Source organism: Prunus avium, chromosome 6, assembly GCF_965620075.1.
Source record: "Prunus avium chromosome 6, drPruAviu1.hap1.1, whole genome shotgun sequence".
Lineage (NCBI taxonomy): Eukaryota > Viridiplantae > Streptophyta > Magnoliopsida > Rosales > Rosaceae > Prunus > Prunus avium.
The window spans coordinates 28138332-28151439 of record NC_142289.1 but is presented as its reverse complement, the minus strand read 5'-3'; the positions used below and the strand labels follow the sequence as shown (position 1 = coordinate 28151439).

General features: G+C 37.1%; 1 protein-coding gene across 3 annotated transcripts; it reads right to left on the bottom strand.

Annotated features, from left to right (window-relative positions):
- Window positions 1-2868: 2868 nt before the first annotated feature.
- On the bottom strand, window positions 2869-11684 carry LOC110769956 (sec23/sec24 transport family protein). 3 transcript variants are annotated; one of them, XM_021974018.2, is made up of 14 exons: window positions 11245-11680; window positions 11031-11093; window positions 9875-9928; window positions 9607-9779; window positions 9257-9443; window positions 8961-9106; window positions 8726-8880; window positions 8324-8405; window positions 8124-8239; window positions 7105-7203; window positions 6124-6247; window positions 4239-4516; window positions 3660-3874; window positions 2869-3548 (listed from the first exon to the last, which is right to left on the bottom strand). In XM_021974018.2, exons 1-14 carry the CDS (start codon window positions 11570-11572, stop codon window positions 3328-3330), a joined length of 2241 nt encoding a protein of 746 aa, XP_021829710.1. In that variant the 5' UTR covers window positions 11573-11680; the 3' UTR covers window positions 2869-3327. The 3 variants fall into 3 exon arrangements, with proteins under 3 accessions (XP_021829710.1, XP_088111371.1, XP_088111372.1); XM_088255245.1 differs by having other exon boundaries at window positions 8124-8405; window positions 11245-11681; XM_088255246.1 differs by lacking the exon at window positions 2869-3548 and having other exon boundaries at window positions 3685-3874; window positions 4282-4516; window positions 11245-11684.
- Window positions 11685-13108: the final 1424 nt, after the last annotated feature.

Below are 13108 nucleotides of genomic sequence, written 5' to 3'. Positions count from 1 at the left end.
GTATTCAGAAATTAGCCACAAAGACCATCAGCCACAAGGGCAAATACAAATGCCCACAAAGGGGTAATACAAAGATGAAAGCATAGTAACCACATAGGGTTAATCCATATATAGGCCACACAAAGCCAAAGAAATTTCGGCATAAAAGCCCATACCTAAACAAACTAGACATGAATCGCATCGCCCAAATCTACTAATACAACTACAACTTTTGACTCTCACAAGTACAAAATACAAGTAGAGACTAGAAAACAATCAAACACCCAACCCACAAGGAGTTGATGCAATTATTACAAAAAGAAACCTGCAAACAAACAACCAAAAACCAACAGAGCCACTATCGTCTTTGTTGCCACCACCACCACAACCGTCATCGCCCCCTTGGAGACAGAGAACACAACTGAGATTGCAACCCGTCACCTTACAACAAAACACCAACCAACGAAACAACATATCCACATATCTGGACACAAATAACCTCCCCACAAGTAAATCTCAACATTTCATTCAATTTGCAGTTAAATATGAGGGCAAATTGATCATTTTATATGTATGTTGAAATAATATAAAATAAATAAAAAAATTATTTTAATAAACAGAGGGCCCCACCCACTTCATCTATTTCCTTTTGTTGTAACTAAAAATACAGAGGGGAGGGGTGCAGCTGGAATGGGAAAGGGAGAAAGAGAGGGGAGAGAGGGAGAGAGGAAAAGATGGAGAAAAGGGAGGGTGGCTTGTGATGGTGTTCATGGGGGAATGGGTTCGCCCCGGGGGGGGGGGGGGGGGGTCTGTGATGGGGGATGGGGAAGCTCAAACGGGAAGGGGAGAGAGAGAGATGAAGAAAAAGGATGGGAATCAGGCTTGTGGTGGTGATCATGGGGAATTAGGTTAGGATGGGAAATGGTGAATGATTTGGAGGTAAAAAAACCTGAATGTAGGGAGGTCGGGGGATTGGTCTGGAGTGAAGGGTGGTAGTCATGGAGGAATGGGTAGGAGAAGAAAATTGCAGTGGGGTGGGTCCATAGGAAGTTTTTTTCTTTTTTTCCCTTTAATTTTTTCAAAAAGAAAATATTTTTTTTAATGATTTGACGAATTATTGGATGACATGTTGATTTAGACCATAGGAGGGGAATTGACAATAAAAATTAATTCGTGTACTAAATTTTCCACAAAAAAAAAGGTATGGTGCAAATTGAAAATAGCGTATAAATTCAGGGGGTAAATCAACAGTAAACCATATTCCCTATGTGTTATTAAATATGGAGAAGTAATGAATTGAAATAATTCATTTTATTCTCATACCCATTGATGGTAACTAAATATGTCATTATATATGAATAGTTAAATAATTGACCTAAAATATCAGTGTATCAACCAACGTGGTCTAGTCCAATGGAAAAGGGCCTTAACTTGCAGACTAGTGGTTTCACGTTCGAACTCCCATGACACCATGGTAGTGTGTGTGTGAGAAACCCTCCTCTCCTTATAATTTAGACTATCGCTTTTGTTATATATAGGGATCCCTCAAATAAAATATTTGAGGGACACCCTTTAGGGTCCCTACAAATTTTTTTTCAACGATCCAAGCCGTCTATTTTTTAAGTCTACATTCAAAGATCATCCTTGCAAAAAAATTATACAAATCGGAAATTGTTTTGACATCCAATTGTGTCCTACAAAATCAATGAACACGGTGCTTTAAGAAAGTACTAAAATTTCAATAATTCAATTGAGTGGCCAAATGATATTGGATTCAAGTGATTTTTTTGTAGAGATAATCTTTGAATGAATGTCTATAAAATAGACATATGGATGAATGAAATACAATGCAAAGTGGGCCCTATAAGGGTGTCCCTCAATGGAAACTCTCCATGTATATGTACCAATTAACAAAATTGGATGTTCCGATTGGAGCATAAAGTGGGAGACATGTGGACTTATTAGGAATAAAATTTTATGAACTTGTGCTCGATTCGCATTTTGGTCTTTGGATTAGAAAATTGGTTGTTGTGGTCCCTCAACTTCAATTTCTCTCACAATGTTGATCCTAGTGTCAATTTAATTACATTTTATGTCAATTTTGAGCACGTGCCATGCATGTGGTTTACCGTTGAAGGTCAAAGTTGACTTTGAACACAATTTCAAATCTCCAACTGCTCATCAGTAGGGAAATTGAAGAGGTTTCACAAATTGGGGCTGGTTAAAGTTCTAGGGTTTTAGAAATTCACCAATTTGATTGCAATTTGAGCGGATTTGTTGGAGTAATTGTTCTAGTAGTGCCAATTTTAGGTTTGAGGGAGGGTTTGATTATAGGATTAGGGCCATTTTTGAAGACATTATGACGCTAGGACCAATGGTGCAAGAGACACTGAAGTTGAGGGACCACAACAATCATTTATCGAATTCGAGGACCAAAATGCAAATTTGGTACAAGTTGATGGACTATTGCTCTAAAAAAACCTTAAAATTAAGTTATAGTTAGTTTGTGAGCAATCGGATCTTAGTTTACCCTTGTTGCTTTATCAAATTGAAATGTTATAATTTATTTTTTATTTTTGATACAAGCGATCTTTTGAGGAATGGGGAATCGAACATAGATATTAAAATGCAGGAGTAAATGTTCTTAACTACTTGAGTTACAAGTCCCTTGCAAAGGTTAGGAAATTCCGAATGAAAGATCATCTACAAAATTGTCTAACTCACAAAATTTTGTCAGCTACAAAACGAATTCTATGATAATGAGCCCAGCAACACGATTATTATTATTATTTTTTGGTTACATGATTTTCACTTCATTTTATAGCACACAATAAATCCAATCCAAAACACAACATTCCGAACAAAAACAGCGCAAAGATGCAAATGGGCTTTTGTCAAATCATGGGTTACTTTCCCAAAGTGGTTTTCAATTTTGAATATGAAGAAGGGCGAGGATACCTCAAGTGTCTTCAAGGAAACTAACAAAATTTTCACTGTTACGACATTGTTCTATACCAAGCAATGGCCAATGCAAAAGCCACTTTTAGCACAGTTAGCTAAACCTATATTCATGATTTGGCCAGAATGTTGAGCTCTTACATGCCTGCAACTATGTTTTACAACAACTATGAGAGTGAATGTGATTTCTGTATAATTTGTACCGCGTAGGGTGCTTAAGAAAGGGACCAGAAACAGCTGCCTGGCTAATTCAACCAGGAGAATAGAAATTCCCGACCTCGATGGCCATACAAAGCTTAAACAAGTGGTCAGTACACTCAGTATCAAGACCTTCGGTGATTTAAGCACCCTGGCAAAATGTACCCTGTGTCCTGTACTTTGTGATGAAATTCAGATACCAGATTTCATGTATTCTAACGCACCCTGTGTAACATCTTCAAGAAAGGAAACAAAACCCATAACGCTTGTTAGACCACTTCCGTCGACGTCCTGTTCCTCTATAAGATAGTTTTCAAAAGCTGTGGCATCGTCCTTCCCTCCTCTGATAAATATGAGTTTGGGGGTGACACATCTCTCTTGCTTTAATTTGTTGATCACAGTCCGCAACAAACCTAAAAGACATCTTGTGTTAGACGTGAAGCACTTGCACAACAAAGATTCTTTTGATTTTGATAACCATCTATTTGCTAAGAAAGCAGCAAGGAAATTTGTAGAGAACTTACAATCATGGGGTGGAGGAAAAGGAAGTGTAGGGTCTGCCGTTGAAGAATAAAACACAATTAGAGTCGTAAATGCATCAAGGAAAAATATAGGACTACCACTCGTAATCAGTGCAGCACGACTAAGTGAATGTCGTGGGTATGCTTGTTTATCTGGAGTGGAATAGGAGGTCAGCACTGGATACACGGCTCGATGGAGTGAACTTGGTTCCAATGCGCTGCACAAAATTGAAAGAATTGCTGAGCTGATGTTTCATCAGAAGAGAAAAGAGCACAAATAATTCCTCAAGTATCAACTGCAATAATATAAATTTCATGGCAAAAGAAATTTCAACTTCACGAGCCCAAAATTACATAAAACCAGAACGTCAATTGAATAAAAATTACTTCAAAGAGAATAGCTATCAATTTTTGGACATATAAGACCTGTCACACAAAATAGCAAAAAGAATGGTGACACATAAGAGGGTAGCATAAGGCAAAACAAGTGCAAAATTGAATCCGATAGTTCAAAATTGAGTTATAACCTAATAACAGAAACCTGGAAAACATTTTAATAATATCAGTTTGTGCATCAAATACCTAAAAAGACACTGCAGGTAGATTCGGAAGTCAGGATGAACACCTTCTTCATGAAAACGGAGCAGAGGGTTTCGGAGCAATGCAAAAACTAAGCGCGGTAAAGACTGCAGTTCTGGACATTGTGAGAATGCAACATCAACCTGACCAATTACAGAACTTCCATTCTTGAGTTGAACAAGTTTATAAGCTTCATTGTATTGAGCTGTTAGGATCACAAGCCAATCATGAAGCAACATTCTGCCTTCCCGAACCCCTTGCTCCAGAGAGGCTAATATAACCTATAGAATTAACAAATTTATGATAAACAATTGGTCAGAATTGTTAAGTGATAACAATAAAAATTACATTTTCAGTACATAATCGTAACGACACTTGTGTTTGTGCGTCCTATTCCCACAACATTCCCAAACTTGGGAATGAGTGTTATACTACACACAAATACACATATTTTATCGTTATTTTTAAAAGAAAAAAAATATAGAGCCAGTAAGACTTCTATTAACTACATATACACAAACATCAAGTTAATCTACACTAATTTATTATTAACCACATAAAAGACAAAAGAGCCTTTGACATAAGTAAATAGTCTCTTAAATGTGATTTGTTAGTGTAAGCATATCTTATAATTCCTCTCTAGCCTCTAGGAAACCTCATCCGCAGGATCTGCTACTGCAAGGAGATTTAAACCTCCAGTTCAGGGGAACAAAACGAGAACAGCCTAAGTTGAAGATAATCTCACTCCAACATACAGTAGTACAAACCATTGTCTTGGTGTCAGGCCCTCCACAAGCTTGTAAGAGTGAGATATTAAACAAGCAACACTATGCCAAGCAAATGCAGAATTAAATTTCATGTTTGCACCCATTTGGTGAAAATGGTACAACTAAAGAAATCATTACCAAATGGAGTCCCGTAGAACAAAAACTTAGGACCATCTATTGATCAAGCTCCAACAGAATTCACCAACATAGTCTCAATTACAATAAAAGCATTAAATGTATCTAAACACCTTTGCAGTTATATTTCATCTACCACAATGATGTTGAATAATAACCTCGGAGCTTGTAATTCGGCTATTTTGAGATGCATGTGTTCATTTTTGACATAGAAGATCATAGTTTAGATTTCTTCGACCACTTCACATGTTTTCCCAATTCATGCTGCTAAGGATTTTAGTCAGGTGTCCTCCTTTTTCCTGGTTTCCACATAACTCAAACAACTCTATTTTTTTAATCCAGAATGGTAGGTCACATGAAGGGTTAGTCCTAAGACAATAATCTTTACATTTGTTTGTTACGTGATAAGCCACCAGTTTATATGGCTTATGGGTATTTAGTTGAAAACAAGAACATGACACTAAGTGTCTCCTCAAAACTAGTCCTCTCACATGCGGTTGAGGCTCAGTGAATAACTATATGCTAGTCGTAGTTTTGTCTCTAGAATTTGTTTTAAAGGACGAACATACAATCACCAGATGAAAATATCCTCATCAGATAATCAATTTTTTTTTCTTAGGCATCAATGTAATCGGGGGATATTCTTTAGAAGGAAAAAAGTGCAGAAACAAAGAATAGCAAGTTATCATGTCAACAACACAGCTTGCTGGAGTTTTATACACCAACCCATTTCTATAGTGCAGTTTAGTGCAGAAATTATTTAAGAAAAAATAAATTGTTCCTCATGTAAACCTCAAAATACAGTTCACATAATAATGCTAAACAATCCTTTAATTGGCTTGAAGAAAAACAACACGAACAGTTATGCCAGGAATCATCATATACTTTATATGGTGGAGTATGATAGAGCCACATGAACAGAGACAAAATTACAATATTAACAAAAACTAAGGCACAAAACTGCTGGGATGGTAATACACACATACCTTGTGAACAAGCAATGACAGAACCACTTCAGGATCAACACTGTCATAGAGTTCATTTATATTTTGGGCAACTCCACATTGTAAAGTTCGAATCCTTAGTCGTCGTTTGAGGGAATGCTTGCCTCTACATAAACATTCAGCATGCTCAGACCAAAAGCATTTAAATTAAAATATAAAAATTTAGTAAATTTAATAAGTGAAAATAATTGCAAGGGTGGTAGTGGTGGCAACATGACACAGACGCAATCATTATGGAGGGGAGAAAGTAGTAAACATATAGAATTTAACATTCTAGAGAGCAAATCATCACCCCAAAAAAAAAAAAGAATCCCCAAATAACTAATGACATGTGGAGTCAATCATTAAAAAAAGCCATATTTAGAAGAACGAACTGCACCGGAATGCCAAACTTTTTTGTATGAACTTGTAGTATCCTAAGATCCTCTTACTCAATCTTAGTATTTCTCATGAACCATTGTAAGTTCTTTTGCATAATGGAATGAAAAATATTGGATTTTCAATGAAAACATTTAAAACTTTAATAAGAAGCACCATGAGGCAACCCTGGAAAAAAAGGGCGTAACTAATGGTACAAGAGAGTAGAGATGGTATTAAAAACCTGGGATATGGTGTCAAAGATGACATAGAAAAGATGATGGTTGGACAAAATTCTTCTTCAGAGCTAAGATTTTCCATAAAAGATTTAGAATTTAGAAGAAACATCTTTTAAGGCTCAGGTACAGAAAATTGGCATCAATCAGAGACAAGCATAAGATAAGTAACTTCTATCAATGCACTCAAGTAAAATAACTATTTGACCTTGCATTTTCTGTAAAGTGTAGACAAAATGCAACACAGTGTTGAATTAGCAAAAAAAAAAAAAAAAAAGCAAGATGTCACCTGAGGTAGGATAGTTCATTTATTAAAAGAAAACAAACAAGATTACCAACTTATAGACTGCTGTCAGTAAACTAACCATACCTACTTGAGGAAACCAATCCTGAATCAGAGAGCTCCTCAGGAGGCAGAACAACTGTGTATTGGAATGCGATCTGTATAATAGGAGGCTCTGATCCATGTCTGCAAAATACAACAGTCCCGCCAGAATTGGATTAGACATGCACATGAAGCAAACATTGGGCTTTATATCAGTAAGTGATAGCATGCAGTGAAGGTGCTGCTCAATAATTAAAAGCTACATGTATTGCTATAACACAGAGAGATGAGGGCTAGAAAATATCAAAACATTGTGGAAATGCCCAATGATGACAAAAAAATATACTAGTTTTGGAAAGCAACAGATGATTGGCATAAGCTATAATACCTTAATGAAATAGCATTCACTTTTATGTAAATCGTGCTTTGGGCTGTATGAAAATATACCGAACTAATAAAAGAGAGGATAGGGGAGGGGAGCAAGACAGGAGAGAGGGGAAAAATAGTAGCAGTGAGCGGGAAGAGATTTCTTCCTGTCTCTAAGTTTTTTACTTGATTCTTTTTAGAAATGTTTATATGCAGTATTTACAGACAAAAGTATCCTGTTTAGGGCTTTTTAGTTATTTTTCAAACATGTAAACTTGTATTGCAAAAAAGGAAAAAAAAACATTGTTCAAGTTTGGACGTCTAGAGAAAATTTTAGGGTATATAATCTAGAATTACTTGACATAGAAACTAACAATGAATTGAACATTTTCACTAAATGGCATATTGCGCCAGAGAGCTAGAAAGTTGGTATAAAAAGAATTGAGAAATTAGTAAATGCGGCCCAAAACTGATGGAGGTGGGTAGTGGCATAAAAGCTGCTTTCAGGGTTCTTCAAGGTGAAGTAAAAAGAAAATAACAACTAGGATAAAGAAAAAAAAAGTAAGACTTTCAAGTAATAGGTTTTAATAACCATCACTGGGGTATCTTCAAACTCAAGTAATATAATAGTCATCAAGTATCATTTGTGTTTAGCCAAAGGAAAGATACCAAGATGGCAACCTAAGGTGTATACTTACCTTGCAAATCCCTTGGTATCTTCAAACTCAAAGTCATAAGCATATGTGGCATAAGAATCACAACAGATAATATGTTGAACATTCTCATACTGTGGATCTGGGAAGAAATGACCATACTGCAATATAAGAAAAAAAAAAAACAATAAGCAAATGGTACAGTTGTAAATTGTAATTGTAACATCAAACAACATCAAACTCACAGAGTGGCCGGTTTTGAACTCAGATGAGGTCCTCAACCGCAGTACACAACCAAATGCATATGGCCGACTTAGCATTCGGTACCTGCAAATAATGCATATGAAAGTAATTAAAACCTAGATATTCAAACGACCAAAACACCCGTCTGATATCAGTGCACTCTCAAAAGTATATTATGATTCTGGAAGCCTACATTGCTTATTTATTCTATCTGAGGGTGAAGTAAGTCACTCTATAATTGTATCAAATATCTCTTTTATATATATTAAAAATAAATATAAAAATTCATTAAATAATTCATACTATTTAGAACCTAATACTTTCGTCTCCAATATACATAATTGTTCACATACACATGTATGCAAGTCGAAATAATTGCATTGTATTTTCTATCGAATACTCACATGTCCTGAGGAAGAGTTGAATCATCAGCATTTGAGTATAAATACAATGAGCCTCCACTTTCTACACTAAGAAACTTCAGAGAAGCCAAATCTGTATACTCATTTGTAACAGCAAAAATATCCACACAAACACCTGCTTGAACAGCGACAGCGGCCTGTAAAATATGTCAAAGCCTACATTTCCAAAACAAATACCCAAAAGACAATAACAAAGATAAGTAAAAGATTAAATTACCAGATCTCTGTAGAATGGCGTCTGCTCAGGAAGCAATGCACGGTCCGCATCCTCTCTCTTACTAGCATATTGTTCTCCATAACGTCTTGTATCTAATTGCCCAGCTCCATAATCAGGAGGGCCAGACAAAAAGGCAAAGACTCTGCCTGCAGTTACATTCAAAGGAGACAACAACCTGTGTCACTGACTCAGGCTTTTCAAATCATATGATTAAAAGGAAAATATTTGAAACTTTGCTTATATCAGAGCATTAAGGTACCAAAAACAGTTTATGAGTTTTGAGATTTATCCCGCACCTAATGCAAATGTGCTTCCATATTCTGATCCAAGGTAGTTCAAAATGGCTTCCATTGCCACCCCAAAACCCCGCCCGCCCATCAAAACACCCTCAAGTCCTTGACCAGCTGCCGTTGTTCTCTCCCATGACGTTGTTGGTCTAAGTGTTTCAAGTGCAGATCCAATACGGTCCTTACAAGTTTCCACCTGTAACAAAGTTAATGAATTTAGCTCAGAAACCAAAACTGAATCATACATAAACTGTGATTTCGAGTTCTGAACAAATTGTACTCGAACAACCCAATCACTCAATGATGAAATACATTGCACATAAAGAAGTAAGGGCCAGAAAACACAATGGAAGACATACTGGCGCCAGGAACTGTGACAAAGGCATGACATCTTCAAGCTCAATTGGCAAGGTGCCCTCTGTATCCGGGGGAATGAAAACATTCTTCACAACTGGTATAGGTCCTTGAACATCATACAACCCTAGTTTGTGGCTAAATGTAGCAAGACCAAACAGAGAACCAGGCGCAAGAGCTGTGATAAAAATTGAAAAAAAGAGAGTTTAGCTGTCAGCATTCATGAAGAAACAAACAAATAAAATCATTTTCACATAACAATTATCAACCAACCTTCCAAAGAGGCCAGCAATGCACTTTTAGTAAGTTCTAAAAATTCTTCTGAAGCTGAAGTAAAATCCATAAAAGATAAATTGTCAGTGATCTGATAAATCTTAGAAGCAATTAAAAAATAAATGAACGTTTCCAGAAAAGAATGCACAGATCAAGAAACATACAATAGACCAGAAAGAACGCGAAAAATATTTAGCTGAGAGGAAATTTCTTTCAGTAAGCCTATTAGCGAAAAAAACTGCACAGATCACAAACCTCAAATTTAAAAAATTCAAGAATTAAGTTCTTCATAGTTAGTATATGTAAATGCCTTGACAAAAATTGCCACGTGTATCTTTCTAAAAATAGCCTGCAAAATAGTCGTCCTGAAGAACATAAATGTTACTTTAACTTGAAATGAACCAGATGGTGGCAATCACAACATGGTTACATCCTTAACATCATCTTTGGTTTCCATAATCAGAAAAAGATAAGTGCAATATGTAACTAGGGGCAAACCTAAACAACACCTTTCAAATTTATGAAAAGATTGCCGTATTCTAAACAAAATCTTTTGAAATAACTAGATGTAGTACATTTGGAATGGATGTGAAATGACTATATGCAAAAAGTCATTTGAAATCTATTTGTTCTCTTCATTTCCTCCTTATTCAAATCTTGGCATACATGGATTGTAGTAGTCTAAACAAACAATTTGACCTTATATTGTCATCTAAATCCCTAGATTTGGAACCACGCCATCCAAATGGATCCGTAGTTTTGGTGACACATGTACTCACGAGATTAAGCTTCAAATTCTATATCCTAAAGCATATACTCCTAACTAAACCCACTCAGAAACCATTAGGAGAAATTTCTGCATCTGACACAACAAATAAAAGAGTTGGACACAACAAACTGAACACTGACTCTCATTGTCATCGACACCGGCACAGCCCAAAGACATCACAAGAAATCCTTCAGCTCTATACATTATCATCTTATTTCTTCTAAGTACTACCAATTGTAATATAAAAAACAGACCACAATAAAAGACAGTTATGCCAACTAATCACTTTCTCACAGCAACGTTATCATTGTGATAAACTGCAATGTACAACTGCAACTTAATGACATGAACTTTCAAGCACCAAATGACCAAGAGTTCACCACTTACAGGACAAATCAATGGCCGCAACATAAACCGGGCGAGGTTGCATCGCTTCATCCGACTCTTCCACTGCACAATTTAAAAGAAAAACCAGAAACACAAATTAGCAATGAAAATCAAGAAACCCAAATTCGAGCATTCGAAGTTCGAATTTTAGTTCGTTTATCTCGACAACCACACAGAGACACTAATAATTCGAAAGTGTGGCAAATCGACTAACCAGGAAGCTCCAGATCCACGAACGAGGACATCATCTCGGGGCAAGACTGAGGATGAGAGTATCGAGCTATGGCCTGAGAAGAAAGTCCTTGCGGGTTTCCACATAGGGCACAGTTCCATGACCACTGGTCGAGCTCGCAGTACGTGTTGAAATAGGCCCAGCAGTTCTCGCATCTCGGCAACAGCTCACCGTCCGATCCGTACACCGGGGAATGGCCGTTCTCGTCCTTGGTCGCGAATGGCGTCACCGAAACGCCCCATGGTATGCCTGAGCTCTCGTGGGCCCCAGCGTCGATCGGAAACCGCGACACAGTGGCTCGAACCGCCATGGTTCTGATTCTGAGAGAGTGGGTTTTTTGTTTGTTTTTTTCTTTTCTTTTCTGGTTTTTCTCGGGAAACAAACGGCGGACTAGAGTTTGGATGGGTGCAGGTTAGAGGTTGCGCATGTTAGCCTACTGCTGTGGGAAGCTGCCACATAGGTAATCCAGTGCTATTGTGCCACGTCAGAAAAGTATTTCAGATTTGGCGTTTGATGTTTTAGGCAGCCACATCGGATAAAGAGGATCCGGGCTGCGCCAAGTTTAGAAATTTGAATCGGGCCAGCCCAATGCCTGTAATTCACATGGAGTGACATTGAGTTGGCATCCCACCGATTAAAAAAAGGGGAATTTAATTTGGAGATTTCAGATTTGCGGACATTTACATATTCAAACTTGTGGAAAACCTATAATTTACCTTCTCCGTTACCAAGAGTGAATATACGCTTGGGCTAGAGCCTCTAGCCCAATATTGATTTTATTTTTTCGATTTTATTGATTTTGCTTCTTTTGGAAATATTGAAATGTGAACCCTCCCTCAATGAACTACTACACCGACCTAAAGTCTACAAGCTTCAAATTGCTCTTCGTTTGAAATATTGCTTTTTATAAATTAATTTTTGGCTTATAATTGAACCCAACAAAAAACCAAAGCCCCCCCTGTAAATTGCTAACAGATGAGAAAGGAAGGAGGAAGAAGAAAAATCTAGAAGAATTAACCAGAGGAATAGTAAATGAACAGAGAGAATGTGTTTTAGATTTCTGTAAAAAGTGTTAAGTACAATACAATAGCAAAGTCTCTTATAAATGTGAATGTCACGTGGCAAGAACCGGAGGACGGGATAGTTCAAACAAGTGGGGAGGCAAGTCAAGCAATGGTGGGAATTCTAAATTCGGGGATCATGAAGGGTGCTTCGAGTGTGAATATAAAGACCATTGGAAGCATAATTGTCCGGTACGAAAAGAGAAGCAGAATAAGATGAAGAATGCTGAAAGTTCAAGCGCAACAAACGTGTCAACTGGTTATGACACCAATGACAAACTTTTGATGGTTACGGATGAAAAGAGTGGTTGGGAAGTCAAGGCACATTCTTCAGGTAAGAGTTCTACTTCAATTTGGATTCTAGATTCCGATTGTTCATTTCATGTATGTTCAAACAAAATGGAGTTTGATACATATGAAAAAAGGAATGGTAGCAAGATTTCGTTGGTAGACAAGATGCATGATGGTGTTGTTAAGAGCCTCAGTGATAGAGAATGGTATTTATACAAGGCCAAAAAGGATAAGCTCTTAGTCACATAAGGTACGGTGGTGATTGTGAAGGGGAGATTCAACCTAACAATGTTTATCAACTTTTGGGGGGTACAATTGCAGGTGGAGCAAAAAATTCTACCAATGAGGTGCTTTGTACCAAAGAAAGCGAGTAAGGGATCTTACTGTCAAGGAGCTGGTGCAACGGAATGAAGCTACAAGCGTTCTCAAGACTAGTTGGGCAGAAAAGGTTAATCAAAGTTGTATGATGAACACTTTATCATCAAGGGTTCTTG